Source organism: Aegilops tauschii, chromosome 4 (assembly GCF_002575655.3).
Source record: "Aegilops tauschii subsp. strangulata cultivar AL8/78 chromosome 4, Aet v6.0, whole genome shotgun sequence".
Taxonomy (NCBI): Eukaryota; Viridiplantae; Streptophyta; class Magnoliopsida; order Poales; family Poaceae; genus Aegilops; species Aegilops tauschii.
The window spans coordinates 4,219,035-4,239,378 of NC_053038.3; the positions used below are offsets into that span (position 1 = coordinate 4,219,035).

The 20,344-nt window shown below is 45.2% G+C and overlaps 2 protein-coding genes across 2 annotated transcripts; both read right to left on the reverse strand.

Moving 5' to 3' along the window:
• Positions 1-3,234: 3,234 nt before the first annotated feature.
• On the reverse strand, positions 3,235-17,528 carry LOC109769665 (uncharacterized). The gene is made up of 22 exons (XM_073496057.1): positions 16,844-17,528; positions 16,147-16,445; positions 15,919-16,060; positions 15,512-15,615; positions 14,970-15,178; positions 14,700-14,795; positions 14,231-14,449; positions 13,946-13,986; positions 13,678-13,746; positions 13,261-13,361; positions 13,085-13,169; positions 12,879-12,977; positions 12,058-12,126; positions 11,849-11,980; positions 11,601-11,695; positions 11,447-11,510; positions 10,276-10,404; positions 6,982-7,083; positions 6,582-6,839; positions 6,282-6,407; positions 5,628-6,170; positions 3,235-5,406 (listed from the first exon to the last, which is right to left on the reverse strand). Exons 1-22 carry the CDS (start codon positions 17,294-17,296, stop codon positions 3,787-3,789), a joined length of 5,055 nt encoding a protein of 1,684 aa, XP_073352158.1. The 5' UTR covers positions 17,297-17,528; the 3' UTR covers positions 3,235-3,786.
• On the reverse strand, positions 8,271-9,384 carry LOC141021148 (uncharacterized). Its single transcript, XM_073496056.1, has one exon. The coding sequence runs from the start codon at positions 9,313-9,315 to the stop codon at positions 8,500-8,502; it is 816 nt and encodes a 271-aa protein (XP_073352157.1). The 5' UTR covers positions 9,316-9,384; the 3' UTR covers positions 8,271-8,499.
• Positions 17,529-20,344: the final 2,816 nt, after the last annotated feature.

Here is a 20,344-nt window from a genome sequence, read left to right on the forward strand (position 1 = left end):
TCGGACAGTAGTTTCGCCCAGGCCTGTGGCTCCACCGTCCCCACTTTTCCAGATCCAGCCCACCCGATCTTGATACTCTTCCGTTCCTTGTCAGACAACTTCAGGTTCTGCAACAGCCCCTCGACTCTCTCCATCGCCTTCTTCCACGAGATCAGCAGTACTGACTCAAGTGAAACTAGGGGACACGGTGGTGTACGATCACAAGCCCTAGCCCTTGTGAAAGACTTATGGTGGATGGGTTCGTGTGGGGTGTGAGGTATGACGAGCGGAAACGAGGACTAGAGGACTCATATCCAGAATTCTTCCTGAGTTCCTTAGAAGCTGTTCAACAGGGTATGTGTACAAATTCTACCCCCTCCGCAAGAGTAAATCCATCATATGGACGCAGCAAAACCGCCCAAAATGTGAAGATCGAGGGCCCCAGATGCATAGTCCTCTCCCAATCACCAAGACACGATGCTTGCACCCATAGCAAACAAGGTAGGTCAAACTGGCCGAAAACGGATCTCTTGCGCTGGGTTCCATGCAACCCTCATCTCACGGAAAAAACGCAGATTGACTGAACGATTTTTTAGTGTGTGCCCTAGCCAAGGCTAGCCAGCGAGTCCTCTCTGCTATCTCAGGGTCATCCTCGTTAGTCACCTGATCGTCGAAGACCTCATCCTGGAAATCAGGTTCGTCAGGTTCGAATGCACGTGTCTTACGTTCGCATGAGCGTCGGTTGGTGCACAAATATTCAGATATGGTATATACATGGACAGCAAATATTTGGAACTTGATTTGAATACCACGATTTTATTACCCGTTGCAATGCATGGACCCTTTTGCTGGTAATACTCATTTACATTCCAGGTAAAGATGATCACTTAGGCTTGAAAAGTGACGGGATCATGAACGACGCAATCACGCATGCTGGTAAACATAAACTCTCAAGGACTAGAATGAGGGCAACCCAAGTAGACGAAAACAATGAGCGGTGCCAATTACAGAGTGCGAGAACATAAATGAAGGGCAAACCACTTGTTCATACCTACACTCTAGAAAAAAATCAATTACAACTAAACTAGACAATCCTACTCTAGAAACCACTTTTATTTGGTATTTATTGCAAGTGTGCATCGTAAAACCTCTACCACAGTATTCAAAGATACTACAAATAGGAACCAACGTGTATGAGCATACTAGATGCGATCTAGCTAACAGAAATCTCTCTAACAACTTTTGAGAAAAAGATAAATGTTATTCCCATTGCAAATGTGGTTCTACTTATACACTTCGTATTTTTAATGATGGACGTTTGAACTGTATAACAATACACTTTGAGTTTTATATTAGTTTTGGTTATTGTTGTTAGATCTAATAGAAGAGTACTAATTAAACTTGTACTCGGTACCTAGATAACTCTAAGTCAATTAATTCGGGGCGGAGGTTGTATGATAACACTTATATCATCAAATAATATTTAGCTAATATCTCATGATATAATGATTTTTAAAAGTAAAATAGATTAGTATAAATATATGTCACCTTAAGCTTGTTCATCATCTCACCTTGCCACAAGATCAATGTTTTCCTTGGGCACTCAATGACTGTGTCGTCGTGTGTGTAGATATTCTCAATGCCGAGTCCTGGATCCGGGGTCGCTCCAACCTGCTGCCTAGGGCGTATCTCACCCCGGTTGGCGTCGCCCTCAGCACCAACCTGATGCCCAATGGCGGTATGTCTAGTTCTGGCAAAATCATGACCTGAAGCAAAAGCATTTATCTGGCTGCAGTCTAGTTCTGACATGAATATTTGATGTGGCGCGCACGTGCGTGTGTGTCTGTCATGACAGGGTTGTTGTCGAGGTTCCAAGCGATGAGGGACACAATGAGGGACGGGCATATCGTGTCTGTCAGGATCACGCAGCACCTGGTGTGATCCGTGCTTGGTTCATTTCTGTCAAGGTTCCTTGATGCAGTATGTTTGTTGTATTTCGTCGAAGAATTGCACGATATTTTGCATGTACTGGGTTTACTCTCTTTACTTGGTTGGCTTACTGGATGCACAGCCAGCGTTCGAGTTCTTCGGACATGTGTAACAGTGAACTTTAGATGCTAGTCATTTCCAGTAGTGTTATTTTCCCATGCACTGTTAGATCATGGTTGGCACAACTTGAACAAAATCTATAAGAAAAAAAATACTCTTCTGCTTATGTATATTGCCCACGCATTTGTGTTTTTTAGTGCAGATGTATGTACTTCCTCCGTTTCTAAATATAGGCCCTTTTAGAGATTTCAATATGTGCTACATATGGATATATATATATATATAGATATATTTTAGAGTGCAAATTCTATGACGAAACGCATATTGGAATCTCTAAAACGCATTATATTTAGGAACGGAGGGAGTGGTACGCTGCGGCCCAAAGACGTGATGATTCTGTTTTGCATATCACCATATTTTAGAATGTTGTATCTCTGGATGACACAACATTCATCCACCTGTTTACATCCATCTACCAAACAAGAATATTTTACACCCATGTAATAGCTGATGTAACTTTGTTGGCAAAGAAATAAACACACAGAGAGGTTTTCCCGTCAAAAAAATAAAAATCTACCAAACAAGAAAACATGGCTTGCAAACATAGCTGCCATTTATTACACATAACCTTGCATACATACAAACATTCAGTGTCTCTTTGATTCGCAGGATTTGTAAAATATGGGAATAGAGAAAACACATAAATGGAGTGGCATGGCATCTTCAATACGTAGGATTCTTCGCATGAGGTGGAGTGGATGAAAAAATTTCCTTTGAAAACTAGTACAAATGAATCCTATGAAAAAAATTCCTATGGATTATAATCCTACAAATCAAACAAGCTACACATAGGAAAAAAATCGTAAAGGTTGCAATCCTCCGAAATTCCTTTAGGAATCCTTTGAATCAAAGGGGCTCTCAGCTATGGGCAATAATAACAGAGTGATACATGTCCAGAAAAGGGAAATACATTGCACAGCTGCATCCACACAAAAGGAAATACATTGAATACACTATCTACATTGAATACACTATCCAAGCACAGCTGCCTTCAAACAAAATATAAGGGGAAAAATGCCTTGCAAAAGAGAACATCTCCAGACACAGAATCCTGTGTACATTCAACTGTGCAAATAACAGAAATAACAGAATGGCACATGGCTGAATAACAATGGCAGACAAGCAAGCAAGAGCTAACAACACTGGTAGTTCAAATCTGCATCCATGATGAAGTTCTATTGTCAGTTTGGTTTTAAGTACAAAAACCGCTACTACATCTCAAAAGCTGAGAAAAAAGTTTGTCAAAAACAGCAGTAACTCGACGACGACGCTGGCGTCACCTGTTTCGCTCGCCTGGTTAAGGGACAATAATAATACACTCTTTTCACTAGCATACATGGCCTCCTATGAACAACAGAAAGATCAAACTTATGTCATCTGACCCCACCACCCCCAAAATGTTGACTCGCTGGGATCAAAATGGCCTGACTAATTGGCTCGGTATGTTTATTCTTTCTGTAAGAACACCTTTCTACACGACAAATGGTGGAGATCAAGGGACCAAAATGTTGCCAAAGCTGTCATCACCCCACCTGCAGTATATTATCAATCGTCGCTGTGCACCGACCTCACGGAATGTTTGCCTCCATGCCATCATTTGAGGCTCTGCTGGGCACCAGACTTCTTTGACAATCCACCTCAATGTCATCATCTGAGCTGCTGCTGCTGTTTCTGCTGCTATATGACATGACAACCATACTAATCCACCTCCATGCCATCGTTTGAGATTCTTGGCATACATCTTGCATGGACTATGGGTACCAGCTCTTTACTCTGGGAGCTGCCCCCGCTGCCACCTTCTGCCTTCAAGCGATCATAATAGACAGCATCCTTGTACATCCACTCGCTCCTATCGATGGAATACATGTCATCAAATTGCTCCCCACAAAGACAGCAGATAATCTGACTCTCATCTGCAGGGACCATAAACTCACAAACTTCCTCTGCAGTTCCCAGGTCTGAATCAGATGCAGAGTCCAGAAAGATGCTCTGCGGTTCAGGTAATCTGTCAATCCAACGGCTCTTGCTAGGGTACCATCTTTCAGGTGCGATGCCAGTATTTCTAGCCTCCTCTGGTCCATTGCAGGCAGTGTGTGCACTGAGCTCATCTTCAAGTCTGAATCTTAAACCACATGTTCTGCATTGATGGCTTTGGTCATCAAAGAGTCTGTTGACCACCTCTGTACGGTGCTCACGAAGCACCACTGGCTTGAACTCAAGGCCGATTAGGTCAGCCATCTCGACTTTAGGAGGTTGAGGCAACAAAGCTTTTACAGGGGCAGGTGTCTCCTTAGCAACTGAAGGCTGGACGATTGGCCGAGGTGGAGCTGAAGCACTGACATCTGATGTGCTCGGACTTGATTTACCAGGCTTTCTTGCAACAGCAGCCGAATCGGTGGACGGTGAAGAAATTAGCCCCTTTGCAACCAGAGAACTGAGAAGACTTGACAGTGGTGCAGCAGCTTTCTCAGCACTGTGTGTTGGTGGCGGACCTGGTGGCAAAGGTGGGCGGAGAGAGTTTGGTGCATGAGGCTTCAAAGGGGCATTTTCGCTGGCCGAGGAAGATGGAAGAGATGCCAACCCATGTGAATGTGGGACAGCATGATCACTTGTGTTTGGTATGAATCCACCCTTAAAAAGACCAGCCAATAAATTACTAGCACTTATCTGATCTGACTTTGCATGTGCAGGACCACTGGGCAAGGACACCTCTTCAGGCTGCTCTTCCATTCCGGTAGACAGAGTCAGATGGACAGACGGTCTAAACAGCGATGAAGAATTTTCTTGTGAAAAGGGTTGATGAAATGGCTTCGGATGTGGCTTTGACTGCACAGGAGGGTGTTTTTGAGTCTGCTGAGAAGCCTGTGACAGAGTTGCTTGCAGACTAGGCCGGCCCTGAGAATTCGCGGAATTTTGAGGCAAGGCATGAGCTCTTTGGTTATGCTCTTCCTGGGGAGTTTGACCCAATGGCAGAAATGGTCTGGAAGCATAAATGTCATGCTCCGAGGAACTTGGGGAGCTCTCACGTGCCTGGAGAGGTGGCGAGGAAGGTGGCCAATATTTTTGTTTTGCACTTTCAAGGCTTGATCGTCCAGCATAGGCCCCTGATAATCCAACAGGTACAGATGAAGTGATGCTTGGTGACTGATTAGAAAACCTTGATATCCTGGGAGCCCGCCCAATGTCTGGACGAGGTTTTTCCTGGGATAACCAGACAGAGGAGCCACGAGATTCCGGGAACGGTTGTCCTTCAGGCCACATTTCCCTATCAATTCTTGGGTCCCCGTCACGCTTACTATGAAGATACTCTGCATGATCCTGAACAATAAAGATGATCAGAACATAGAAATATAGTTTAAAGGCATGTATGAAGAGAATTCAACATGGTACATGGCAAACCACAAGGTTTAAAAAAAAGCATAATAGATTGCAAAGTTGAAGGCATCCCAGCAGTTAAATATGTCAATATTTACAAGTAAATAACTTCCCATGACAAAAATAGCACTACATATATTTTATAATAATTTTGCTCCACATACCATGTACGGTGCAAGTCTTCTATCTTGGCTTGTTGGATGTCCAAATCTTGGGATGGCATCTTGTTTGTGGAAGTCAGGGTCCAACGGGTCTCCAGGCTCTGCCCAATTAGCCCTATGAAAGCTTCTAATATTGACATCATCAGCCAAGGGTTCTCCTTTTCTTGCAGAACTGGCACCTCCATAATCTGCTCCTTGAGTACGTATGTCGTCCCAGATGTACTCTTCTTCCTCAGAGTTCTTCCAGCTTTTATCAGATGATGACAGTCTACCAATCCTCTCAGAATTACTAACAGGAGTTGGGAGAAGTGCACTGTCCAAACGTACAGAGCCAGAAGAGCGAGCATCCTTAGTTGCATACAAATGGTTGCGTCTGTCAAATATTTCTTCAGGGGAACCAACAGCTCCAGTGTAATATGCCCCCACAATTCCATCTTGGCCTTTGGGCTTTGAGCGAACTTGACCAGCTCCCGCAATTCCAGGGCCCCTCACATCTCTCTCTGGCTTTTCATGAATGGGGTTACTAAAAGTATCCTTCTGAGCACGCTGTAAGTTTGGCAGATCATACCAAAATATATCAGGAAAAATACATAGAGAAACACAAAGAAGGGCAAGTAACATGTAGAAATATCAAAGATCAAGAAGTAACTAACTTACAGGCCTAGAGTTCAGAGTATCCAGGCGTCTCCCTGTGCCTTTATCAATACCAATCCTGTTGCCCCTTTCGATAACATCATCTGCATCAGAAATTATAGGTGTCTTGGCACCGGCTCCCAGAATCCCCTGTCCAAATTGAAGGGAAGCAGTATCAGAGAAAGATTGCCAGAAGGGAAAAAAGCAGCTACAACACCATGCTCGGATGATTTTTTACAAGAAATGTATAACTGTTTGAATTTGTCTCACTGGTCAGCAGGCAGCAAATATCAAAAGAATTTGATGAAAGAAGATGTGGCTTGCCTTATTTGGTTGTTGGAGCTGCTGTCTTGCTTCCAAATATTTTGGGTTTACATGAATGCTGTGGGACGGGCGCTGGGATGGAGAATCGGCCTTCGATGGTGCAGCACCTGATGATCCATTAGCAGATGATTGAAAACCAAGCTCCTTCTCAATCATTTGCAGTGAAGCTGGAGAAAACACTCCTTTCCATGTTCCGAAAAGGTGTCTCATGCTAGTATGAACAGGAGGATCAACCTGTCTATAGGCCTTGCAAAACACCTATAGTAGAACAACCAAAAGAGAAGGGGATAACGTCATTAGGATGTCAAAGTCAGACTCGTCCCATAAAAAGGAAACTGGGGCTTATTAGGTCGTCATGAAGATGGTTATGTCAAGTAAAAAATGTAGGGTCAAGGCTAACCTCAGGTAATTTTGAAGAAAAATGTTTGACATAATCTTTTCCAATATTCTTGACTATACTGTCAAGCAGATAAAGAGATGGTAGCTTCTGATCACTTGGAACCTACAATCACAGGCAAACATCAAATAAGATAGGCATACCCCTCCACCATAATAAAACAATTACATTAACAACTATCACAGATTGACAACAGTTCAGATAAAACAGAAGCGAGGAAATGGTATCATAAGGAAACAGCTCAAAAACTTTCAGAGGCCCCTCCAGGATAATAAAACAATTCCATTGAAAACTATCACAGATTGACAACAGAACAAACAGAGGGCAAGCTGCTACACTAATTCTTTCGGCAAGAGTAATCAACAGCAAATATGCTATACAAAGGAACCAATAGCAGCATGTTTTACATGCCCCACTCTGGACACAACAACATAATGTTTTTTCTACTGGTACTGATATCAGGAGGAGTTACCCGTGCCTCTGTAGAAGTCTAACGAGGTTTCTCTTATAAGCATATAAGAGGTGACAACAAAATGAGTTCTAGCCAAGATGCTAGATACAACAGTAGCTTCCTAATGTAACAGAGAAGAAGCAAACAACAAATAGAAGTGATTTAAGTGCCAGAGCCTATCCAGAAGGAGCAACAGAGAAGACCCAATGTCTGCAACATCAGAGGTGCAGGGTTCCCCATCCACTCATCATTCAATTCATGAAGTTTAATCTTTGTGCAAACATATCAGAGCCCAGCTACAAAAGAGGTATAGTGTTTCCTCATCCATTCGTCGTTCCATTCATAAAGTTCAGTCTTTGTGCAAACATATCACAGAGTTCAGATATAGATAAAGCCGTTCAGGAATATGAATCATTTTTCCGTGCAGGAAAAGGTTATGAACTTTTCTGCTGAACGGATGGTGGAACAGCGGGAATGAAACAGTTCCAAACCCCGTTTGTTTCCACAACAACAATCTTTCGATGATTTAGTGTGACTGAACAGCAGGAATGAGACAGTCCCAAACCCTGTCTGTTTCCGCAACGGTAATCTTTCGACGATTTAGCGTCGCTGCAGCACTCATATTACCCAAACGAAAAAAGGAATGACTTGCTACGCCACACAGGTCCAATGTACATATGGTGAATGGCGTATTAGCGCCGTACACAAGCAGCGAACACGCATACACAGGCACCGAGAGACAGAGGTACAGGGAGAGGGGGGCGGGGCGATGCTTTATTCATTAGCATCGACAGAATTGACAGAATCAGAACAAGGCACCGTACACCATGCGCAAGGAGACTGGGCAAAGCAGATTCACTCTATTTTCCAATGCCCTTGGCACTGCAAATTTACTCTCGCAATGAATTTTTTACACGCGACACCGCCCTTGACAACGCGGAAAAAATACAGCAAACCAGACTAACTTAGCTATCATTCATTCATCAAACAAGAGCCAACACATCCATCCTCTTCCTATCTAGCACACTGGATACCCTACCGAGCTTTGAGCTTTACATCCCTAGAGCTAGCTACCATTCATTCATCGAACCACAACCAAGGATATGCCAAAGCTTTGAGCTTTCTTTACATGGGGAGGGGAGGGGAGGGGGGGAGGCCGGGGAAGAAGGGTGGGTCACCTCGAGGATGTTGGCGCAAACGAGGGCGGCGATGGAGCGGGCGGCGTGGAGGTTCTCGCCGGCGATGATGGTGAGGTTGGTGATGATGGGCTTGGAGTTGAAGGTGAGCTCCCCGAGCGCCGTCCGGTACTGCGCCACCAGCTCGTCCACCTGCGCCTGCTGCTCCGCCGCGGCCGCCGCCGCCGCGCCGCTCCCATTGGACGCGCCGCCGCCGCCGCCGTACGCAGCGGAGGAGGATCTGGGGTCCCGCGGCGGCGCGAGGAGCCGCTGCTTCTTGGCCGCGCCCGGGGGGTCCGGCGCCGCGGATCTGCGCGCCGCGGCCGCGGAGGCCTCCATCGAGGCCCGCATGGCGGTGCCGGCACGGGGCGGCGGGGGGGACGAGACGACACGGGGCGGCGAGCTAGGGTTTGGGGCGCATGGGCCGGCCGAGCTAGGGTTTGGGGCGTCGGAATGGGCGGGCGGCTCCCTCCTCTCCGGCTGCCGGCGCCGCCGCCGCCGTGGGGTGGGGGTGGGGGAGTGAGGATTGGAGAAAGACTTCGTCTTGGATTTCGGGTCCGATTTGGGGGAGAGGAGGGGGGGAGGAGGAGGAGGGGGCGGCTGCGCGAGGAAGATGATGCGCCCGTTTTTATAACTTGTGTCAGTCAGTCTTGGCCTTGCCACCCTCACCTTCTCCACCATCTCCTCATTTGGGTTGAGTTCTTCATCCATGATTGAATGACAAATTTAGTAATTTTTGTGATGGAAAGAGAATCGTCGTCCTCGTCGGAGGGGAGGGGATGGGGGGGGGGGGGGGGGGGGGGGGGGGGGGAGTAATGCGCGGAGGATCTCGCAGAGTTACTCGCCAGCTCGGTCGCGTGAAGGTAAGCATTTAAGATGTGGGCAGCTCGCGCTCGTCTTGTCGTCGCGCAGTGCAGCGAGCGGCGGTTTTGCGTTTTTTATGATGTGTAAAGGGTGCGGAGATAGGTCCGGCTGGCTGGCATACGTGCTCTTTTTCGGAGCTGATTAGGGGGGGGGGGGACTCTTTTGGAGGATCTGCGTTCAGGACGTCCAGAGCTCGCATGTTTGTCTTTGTCGTCGCTCGATGCAGCGGCAGTTTGCCCTTGATCTGTGGTGCATAGGGTAGTGCGGTAGGCACACGCTTGCTCTGATGTCACGAAGTCAACGTACAATGTGCATTCTTGCAGTGAAGATAATAGTATTGTTTTTGGATTGTCCGAGTTGTTTAGGGGGTGCTCTTCTGATAGACCTCTGAGATCGTAGGTTGATTTATTTCCAGAGTTGCCAACGAGGAGGTGGTCGCCTAGGTTACCATAGTCGATATGGTCGAATCTAGGGTTCCAAGGCATATGCTTGGTTTGCTACCAAAATTTACCGGGGAGGCTAAATTTTTGGCAACACTACGACTTCGCTGAAAACACAATTCTACATGCGATCGGCAACACAATTTCGTAACCAACCAAATTACTCGACATTATTTCAGGCAATGCAAATCAGCAGCACGCCAAATCTCGACACTAACGTTTGGTTGGTGCCAAAACTTGCCCTGCCAAAACCTTGGCTAACTGTGATACCTTGGCTCTTGGTTGGTTGCCTATGCAACCTTTGGCAACCCTCCTCGCAAATGTTACCACTTTTTTGGGCAACAAAGGGTCAAGGAATCTCTCTAACCGATCTTTCGTGGCAAACCAACGGTTGGCGAATCTTGGTAGGGCATTGCTTTGGCATGAACCAGACATGCCCTAAGGCAAGAATGCTCTCAGGCTCTTCAACAGTCACACCAAATGTTCCTATTGTACACTACAAAATATCTAGATATTTAGCACACAGGACAGCACATTTGGTGCTAGTACTAATTGACTGGGTCTCCAGGTTGGCCAGTAGGCACTGATTGCTCAGTAACAGCTATGGTGGTGCAGTACAATGGGCAGTTGAAGCACTATTACAACATGCCACACAACAACCACAGGATAATACAACACATACATGCACAGTAGTAATTACAGTTAGTTACATACAACATATTATAACATAATATACAAAGATATCTAGTGGGAAACTATAATTTACACATCTTAATGACCAAAAGTTTCTGATATTTGGATCTCGGCGCTCGTACATTTCCAGTGTGTGATCGCGATCCGTCGTCACGGGAGGAGGATGATTCTCTTCACGATGTGTCTGCAGGCAACAGAAAAAATGTGTCCGTTAATGGTGCCGGGAAGCGCCACACTGCGTCTCATGGATCTCGGATGCTCAATCATATATGTTTATATAATGAAACAAGAGTCCAATACGCTGCAGCTATCGCAAATATTAACAACAGCAGCAAGTGCTTAGCCTAGGCTACCCAAATACAATATGTGAACTATCTGCGAATTAGCGCACCACACATTATCAGCAAACATATTAACCCATTGCTACCGTGGCCACTAAAGGAAACAAGGAACAGCTAACCATGATAAGTTATCAAGTTATCTAACATTTGGCAATTCTGCATTTGACCGACATGAAAACCTTCTCTTAAAATATTTAAGCCTGCACTCTTTGCTAATGTTGAACGAGGAACAGGAAGCTAAGAAAATAGCAGCATACCTTAAGCCATGGAAGGGAGTTTTGCCAGGTACATTTTACTTGAAAGTGTAAATCAAGAAGTCCTCCTTATTCTTAGCATTGAGTAATAGTATTGATGAATTATCCATCATAAACAGCCTAAATACCAAAAATAAATAAACTCTTCCCTGCCCTGCCGATACTATCATGACAGCACTAAGGAAATGCTTCTTTCCTTGACAGTTTGAAACTGCTATGAGTCTGAGCGGATCAACTGCGGCACCGGGACCTTGTTAATTAAAGGCCTCAGAGTTTCCATGATATTAGCAAATGAGGGCCTCCGCCATGGCTCACTACAAAAAAGAGGCATATTAATATTCTAGTTAGCCTTACATGGCACTGAATCAGCTTAAGAGAGGGAAATATGAAGATGGAACACATACTTTGCCCAGCAGGATTCGATTAATGCAGCTACTTGAGGATTTAATTCTTTCGGAATTTCAAGTCTTCTTCCTTTAAAGCCAACAGCAGCAACTACCTGTAGAACATCATAGGGCAGCGTATAAAAGTTAAATACAGAGTTGATCAGGTGTTCATCCGCGGATAAGAAAAATATGTTCCGAATAAACTGAATAATTTCGACGAGCGGTAGCATCGAGGCATCAATGCTGGAGCCAAATTAGATAACTACCTGGGCAGGATTCAAGTTACACCATGGTTGTTGTAATGTCATAAGTTCCCACAGGATAACAGCGAAACTGTACACATCAGACTTCTCATTGGATGGCTCATCTCGAAGCACTTCAGGCGCCATCCATTCAGGCTATCATTTAAATGAAAAGATAAGCCAAGGAATGAATGGGCAAGATGAACTTGAGAAGAAATGGAAAAGGAGCTTACTGTTCCTGCCAAAGATTTCGAGGACAGGTAGGTGTTGGCTTTTAGTCGCGAAAGCCCAAAGTCGCATACCTACAAACAGAAAATAGTAAAAAGGTTTAAACAAAGTGGAAGTACCTGTCTTGATTTAATAACAGTGTGAGTAAGACAAACAAGTCGCTAATAAATCCTATATGAGACTGATACAATAGACAAAATTGCCATACGAACACTATCATTTCAGATGGAGCCTCTGGGGGGAATAATACCATGACTGAATATTCATGTACTATGTCAAATCTACTGCTATGTAAGCATTTCTTCAGGGAAATTAGCAGCTTTTTGCAAGTATTTTCCTTAAAATATGTTTACTGACAAGGATGACTAATGATGATTGGGTTCCTGGTATTGCCTTCACAGAGGCTGCTTCAAGAAATATAACTGGAAGCTGCAAATGATGTCTGATGTCGATAACTGAAGAAAATAAGATAAAAGAAGCAGAAAACTATACAAAATCATTCTTCTATTTATTATTAGAAACTGAACATCTTCTAGAACTAGAAAGTGTTGCATATATATTATTGTAAGTTTAACACCTACCAAATACTCTTCAAAACAAATTAGTTGTCGCTCAGGAAACAACAGTAACTCACGTGTCAAACAAAAATCAACATAAAAATGTGGACAGAATACTAGCATGAGAAAATTGACAGCCTCGTGCACAATGACACAGATTCATATGACCGCACTATTTCACATGATGTGTGTGCCTTCTGCCTTCATGAAAGTACCAGAACGTACAGTTTATTATCTAAGGCATTAGATTATATAGTGTATAATCATACCTTCACAGTATACTTCTTGTCGACAAGAAGATTTGGAGATTTCAAATCACGGTGAACAATAGGAGGGCTACGTCTATGTAGATAATTCATTCCCTTCGCCTGTAAAGCAAGCAGAGATAATTTAGATAGAGTATGACTGCTATAAGTTTATACCCTGGGAGTATGACTGCTTCAAGTTTATAGCCTGGGAGTAGAGAAGACAATACCACATCGAATGCCATGTTCAAGCGGCGTCTCTCATCCAGAACCTCCCTTGCACCACTCCTATGCAAAAGTTTATACAAACTACCCCTGCAACGAAACAAGTGCATCACTTGCTGGAATCACTCAAGTGGGTGAAGTACTGTAGTACCAAATGAATAAGTGAAATGCATATTAATACCTCGACAAGTACTCTGTAACTATTGATAGGTTTGGGGGTTCAGTAACAGCACCCATGAATAGAACAATATTTGGATGCCTCAGACTTTTCATTATTGCAACCTACCACATAGAAAAAGCATTTATAAGGTGATTAACATGGACAGGAATGCTTCACTAAAGCATAAACACCAACTGGATGAAGAACATAATCCCTGGTAACTGACAACGACATCCAGATATAGAACATGATCACTGATAAGCGACAACCATGTCCAGATACAGAACATGATCACTGATAAGTGACAACCATGTCCAGATACAGAACATGATCACTGATAAGTCATACCACTCATAAGAATCATAACACTGTCCAGTGACCACACAGCAAAGTCCAACATATATAAGATCAACCAATGCCAGGATTTGTTCAACAAACCTCTCTCATAAATTCCTTGAAGCGATCCAGATGATAATCCTGCTCCATCAGTATCTTCACAGCAACATCCTGCAGTAAGCACAAAAGGCTCACTTATAGTTACAACAAACTAGGACAAAAAAGCTCAGATGAAGCGTGAAGTTGTGCACAAATAAGAGTTCGATGATAATACAGGGAAAAGTCTATCAGGACAAAGAATCCAAAGGAGAAACTTTCCCCCTCTTAGCAGTAACAAATTATTGATAAACCAGGCATATACAAGGCATACCGATCCATGCCAGTCAGCACGATGAACTGTTCCGAAAGAACCTGGAAGAAAAGAAAAATAAGTTTAGAAAAACTAAATTTCACCAAATTATTCTTTCAATACGGTTCACATAAAGATTTAACTCGTAAATATCTAACCATATCTCAAATATGATTTAGATGTTACAAGTCTTGCGACTACTAATGCAATGGTAACATAGGTCTATTAGCAAACAAAGAAAATAGATATTCCTTTTCGAAAAGAACCACAGAAGGATAAACTTCAGTCTTATTTGCACAAGTGTACCTGCTCCAATCTTCTCCTTTAGAACCAGCTCACTCCATGGAATGATCAGATCATCCACAGCAAGTGACAGATCACTGACAGTACTTCGCAGATACTGATTCCCCTCGATCAACTGAAACTCTTTCTTTTTATCAGCTGTCAAATTGGACGGTGACATAAGTGGCAAAACTTCCCGAGGAGCTTCTGGCAGAATAATGTCTGAGTTCGCAATTGCTTGCCCTGCATCATCAGAATATGCCGACTCAATACAGTATGCAAATATAATGTTCATGCTATCGTTTAATATTTCAGATGCTCCAGCACCAGGCTGCTGCAAAGTGAAGACCTTGGGGTACATTATTTGGTGCTCACTTGTATTCGATGCAACATGTTAAACAAAGAAGCCCCTATTTAGTAGTCAAAATTCAAAAGAAAAGAAACAATATGTTTCAAGATTTAACAAGCCCAAGAGATTGTCATCAGTTATTACCTTTCACTGGCACCCAGCTATTGGCAATTCCGTCCCCTGCATCATGTTTCTTCGAATACATTTGGTCTACAGCAACTGCAGCACCATTAGAAGCACCTGAAAATGAAAGATTGGCCTTTGTCACACCCCTGCCAAACAAAACCATCATAGATGGAAAACGACAAGTTTGGCATACCAACTACTTATTTGGTGGACAATCATATATGCTATACGCAACGAAGTCCTGCTGACACATGAGGAATGAAATTACAGCAAGTTTCGCAGATATACCTGTGGAAGCATCACTGAACAATAGATTGAGCGAGTGACAGTCTGAGAAGTATTGCTTGGCAACTGAGCTGAAATTTGAAGTGATCTCTAACGACCTAAATTTTGGTGGGCGGAGAGGTGATGGAACCGACAGCGAGTAGGGACCATTGACGAAAGAATCAGGATCAGATAATTGGCCTGGAGCCCCAAATAAGTCAACCAGATATTCCCTGTCAAAGGGAAATAACCAAAGTCAGCATATAGCTATCCACCAACCATACCAAAATAACAGGAAAATAAGGCAAATATTCTATTCAATGCTAGTCCAAGATTTTTGTAAACAAGTCGGACTTTGGTTAATTTGCCGCAGTACCTCCCAGCAAGTCAAGTACTGATATCTGAAATGTACATCCAATATTAAACAGATCCTAGTCCATGGATATACTCCCTCCGTTCACAAATATAATATGTTTTGGATATTTCAATATGGACTACATACGGACTGAAATGAGTGAACAAACACACTAAAACGTGTCCATATACATTGTGAACCAAGGAAGTACCTTTCAAGCCCAAAACGTACGACACAGGAGGAAGCGTCTTCAGCTTTACAGTATTTACAGCCCTTGACTAATCTGCATGGTATGTTGACTTTATCTGCTAACATCTGCAAATGTGTAAGCTTCAGTAAGTAATGACTTAAGATAGGAGTAACTAAAAGATGTAATCCCTCCATCTCTTAATATAAGACGTTTTTGCAGTTCAAATCATTAAGGGACAGAGGTAGTACTGACGAAAAAAAGTTTTGATTCATATCTAACCAAGCTACACATCTACTTGTGTGTGTGAACTCTCAATTATGATGGAAGAGAAACGAAATTATTTGTTGAAATCTGTTGCAGTTGTTGTTGGTAAGAGCAACAGTTACAAGACGAACAAACAGGAAAGTTTCTTAAAACGGAAAACGTACTTTAAAAAGCAGTGAGCGGTGCTTGCAGAGACCAATCGGCAGCTTCCCCAGATGAAGCACAATAGATCCTGCACTTGATTTGATTGCCTCGCTGCTCTCTTTCCAGCGTGGAAGCAAGTTCTCCTCGTTGGAGGTTGTACCACTTAGTGATTGAAGAACATAAAAAAGAAGTTCAGCAAACCACAGAACTCGGTTCAGATTAAAAGGCTTAGGGATGCGACCGCTCACCCCATTCTGGAAGACACAAGTTTGGCTAGCTGATTTATCACATCTTTCATGTCGGAGGAACTGGACAGAAAGCTGGACGCGTAGTTCTCCAGCATACCAAGATCGAAATCAGCTCTCCTGTCGACGAGGACCACCTGGATGGAAGAATCGTCGGGGCGGACAGACTTGAGCGACTCCACGGAGGGTATGCGGTTCTCCTCGTGCACGTCGGTGCACATCGACCACACAAAGGGGTCCATCCCTTGGATCAAGTAGAACCCATCCGGTATCGTGTTGCTGTATGATAACGAGCCGTTTACCTGGGAAGTGAGATGCCATGTTAAGCTAGAGTAATCACAGTATACTAACAATTAACAACTTTATGCTCAGAGTGCAGAGTACTGAATAAGGTCACTCTGATGCAGCTGTATGGTCTACCCTGCAGAGCTAGCGGCATCGTAATTACATCCATTTTCAGTGCATCATATAATCCTCACAGGCTCATCATAGCTGCTGGATGTGATGTAATGAGAGAGTAAATTCACTATGATCAAGGGTTAATGAGAACCCTTGGGGACACGATAGATGATCAAGTAGACTTCATTGTGAGAAATGGTTGGCATTAGTTGTTGAACTAGGTGAAGCAATTGAATCCAGCAATCCACCAAAGATGCTGGCTTGGACAAGACTATGGTAGTAGCATGATTAGAGATCGTACCCAGAAGCGGTGGGAGAGGGCCTCGGCGGTGGGGGAGGGGGGAGCGAGCGGGAAGGCCCTGCCGCTGCCGCTGCCACCCCCGCCGCCCCCCATCTTGGACCCCCCGGAGTCGCCGGGGTCGAGGAACCCGGGGTCGGCGGCGCAGGCGGCGTCGGCGCAGAGGCGGAGCGCGAGGGCGAGCTGCAGCTGGTACGTCTCCTCCGCCTGCTGCGCCCAGCTCTTGCAGGGGGAGGGCGTGCCCCCTCCCCCTCCCGCCGCGGCGACCGCCGGGGGCAGGTGGAACGGGTAGTCGCTGGAGGCCGAGACGGAGCTCCCGGCGCCGTAGCTGCTGCCGCCGCTGGACTGCCGCTGCAGAACCGCCGGGGAGGCCCCCGCGGCCGCCGCGTCGTCGGGGAACTGGGACAGCAGCGAGTAGCTCGTGCGCCGGCCCCCGCCGGCGGCCGGCAGCTCCATGATCGATCCCCTACGCGAACCCTACGCGGCCGGGGTAGGTGGACGAACTGCGGCGCGAATCGATCGATCGGGGGGCGGAGGGGCGGGGCTTCGCCGCCGGTCGGTGCGGGTGACGTGCTCCGTCGCCGTCGCCGTCGCCGTCTGCCTTGGACCGAGTGTGCGTGTGGCTTTAGCAGAATCCTAGCCTTCAGAGAGCAACCAGCCCTCAACAAGTCAAGAGTAATTTGACACGATTGTGCAGCTGACATGTGGGGCCAGAGGCCGTGTAGAGGGGTACGTGAGCCCCACTGGAGGCTACTCCATCGCCTCTCGGCGCCACTACCTTTTATGTACTCTGAAAACCCATAATCAATTTACCAAGGATTTTTCCCGCCGCAACCCTATCCGTTCCATGAAGATCCAATCTCAGGGCCTTTTTTGGTACTTCGCCGGAGGGGGAGTCATCACGAAGATCATCTACATCAATATTGTTTTGCGAATGGTGCGCTGTCCCCATTGAGAATTTGGCATTGCACCTTTTATAACTCTTGGTCAGGTCGACTACCTTGTGCTGGTGGCAGCTGGTACGGCCACTGGTATGAGCAGATGCGATCGTATCGAGTGTTGTCTTGCGCTCTGTTTCTTCTAGTGCGCCTCCAATTCATTCCCCACTTCCACAAACTTCTTTTTTCCTATGTGATATTTTCTTCCATGTTCAGGCTTTTTTATGGAAACACATTAAACAAAGGATTAGGTGATCTCTCGTGTTCATTAGTCATTAGTGGCAATATTGGAGTGATTTTCTCGGAGACTCTCCGATTATCCGGTTTTATCAATAGTGTGAGGTGCGCAAAAATATCACTCATCACCACCGCACTCCCTCGCACTCGTCCTCCATCTAGCCACTCACAATCCCCATTCTTGGCCTCCGCTTCCATTGCTTTAGTCCTCTGCTCCCATTGCTTCGATCCTCCTCTATCGGTCAGGTTCATTCATGGCCTCTTCTTCTTCCTCTGTTCCAGTCCTCACACCCCCGGACAAAGAAGATATCAAACCGCTACTATTGTGTATGTTGGTTAGGTTCAGTCTTGCAAGTAATTTATCATAGTGCCAGAAAAGTGGAAAAGGCTTCTATTGTATTGGTGCCACTAAGGCTAAAGATAGTTGAGTAGTTGTTCGGTGATGAGCCGGGATGAAGACAATATATTACCTACATAAAGTTATCATGCTTCATGCAATACTTTTTTATCTAATAATTTTATGATGCATGCCGGAGCAGTCTTCGGATGGACTGTTAGCTATAGATGTAGTAGGATAACGATCTATAGATGGATGAACGAGATGCCTATATGCAATTACGCCATGTATAACCATAGTCATAAAAATTGTAATTTAACTAACACGCAATTGTAAGTTATTCACCATGCATTGTTATCTTTTATCGAGAGATGCCACTAGTGAAATTATGGATCATGTTCCATTCGTCTTAATTGCTTTCAACCTCGATCAATTCACTTTAGTTCTCACTTTAAATTCGATCTTTATTTTTGGGGTACATTAATCAATTCCTACTACCAACTAAATTAATCTTTGTAATTAGCAAGGCAAGTGAGACTGGCAATCTCACTGGTTTCGTTGGGCACCAAGACAAGTACTGCAGCTATGTGCAGGTACTGACGAGGACATAGACCTGGGGTAGGGTAATAGGCCTGACCTATACGTCCTACCTAAGGTCCTTGTCTTAGAAGTAAAGAAGTTCAAGAGTAAATAGGGAGGGCCCAACAAAGGTGTCGAGTGCAATCCACTCGACCTACCATTCACTCGGAGACCCCTCCTTTCTAGGTCACTCGACCACTAAACCATTCGACCATGCAAAGACCACTCGACGTACAGAAGACCTAAAGCCACTCTGCGCAGCAACGGTCGGACGTTTACTCATATACTTAATGATCATTTATAGCACTTTATTACAAACGTTACCTGTAACGCTCTCTCTTTATATACATTGAACCCTGTGTAACGGAGGGGAGCTGGGGGTCCTGGCGCACTCTATATAAGCCACCCCCTCCTCTGGGACAAGGTTCGCACCCCCTGTAACACACACACGCATAATCCAGTCGACCGCCTCCGGGCTCCGAGACGTAGGGCTGTTACTTCTTCTGAGAAGGGTCTGAACTCGTAAAACTCGTGTGTACAACTTCGCCATAGCTAGGATCTTGCCTCTACATACTGATGTCTACTACGCAACCTTCTTCTTGTAGACGTTGTTGGGCCTCCGCCCTCACAGTGGTGGACGAAGAATTCCAGTCGACCCCAGAGAGCCGGGCTTTGATGCGAGATCTATTCTCGTTCAAGGTCTGGTTGACAAGAACAGGGCACACAGAGAGGGCCATGATAGAGATTATCCGACTGGCAGCAGAGTGCATGTTTCAGGTCCCGAGTGTTTCAGCAGAGCCATCAGAGCAGCAGTGATTCCTCCCAACTTCAGGTTGGCGACTGGAGTCAGCAAGTTCACTGGCGAGTCCAAGCCTGACACTTGGCTTGAGGACTACCGAGTGGCTGTGAAGATCGGTGGCGGCAATGATGAAGTGGCCATGAAGCACCTTCCTCTGATGTTGGAGGGCTCCGCCAGAGCGTGGTTGAATCAGTTAGCACCTGGCAGCATATATAGTTGGGAAGAACTTGCCCGAGTGTTTGTTAGAACCTTTGAAGGTACATGCAAACGACCAGCGGGGTTGACAGAGTTGCAGTCCTGTGTGCAGAAACCAAATGAGACCTTGAGAGATTATATCCAGAGATGGATTACATTGCACCACACAGTGGAGAATGTGTCAGATCACCAAGCAATTTGTGCCTTCAAGGAGGGTGTTAAGTACAGAGAGTTGAACCTGAAGTTCGGTCGGACAGGAGATATGTCCCTGAGTCGAATGATGGAGATCACCACCAAGTATGCCAATGGTGAAGAGGAGGACCGACTCCGGAGTGGCAAGCACAAAACAGTCGCCCAAGAAACCAGAGGAGGGAATTCCAGTCGGAAACAGAAGTGCAAGGCCGAACCAGCTGCTCCTG

Excerpts from the sequence above, each read along its gene's own strand:
- LOC141021148 (XM_073496056.1), bottom strand. The coding sequence starts at position 9,315 with ATGGATGAAGAACTCAACCCAAATGAGGAGATGGTGGAGAAGGTGAGG.
- LOC109769665 (XM_073496057.1), bottom strand. The coding sequence starts at position 17,296 with ATGGAGCTGCCGGCCGCCGGCGGGGGCCGGCGCACGAGCTACTCGCTG. Across the intron at positions 15,179-15,511 it reads GTACGTTTTGGGCTTGAAAG|GGAATATCTGGTTGACTTAT; the intron begins GTACTTCCTTGG and ends TCCCTTTGACAG. Across the intron at positions 10,405-11,446 it reads TGAGGCCTTTAATTAACAAG|TGTACAATAGGAACATTTGG; the intron begins GTCCCGGTGCCG and ends GATATTTTGTAG.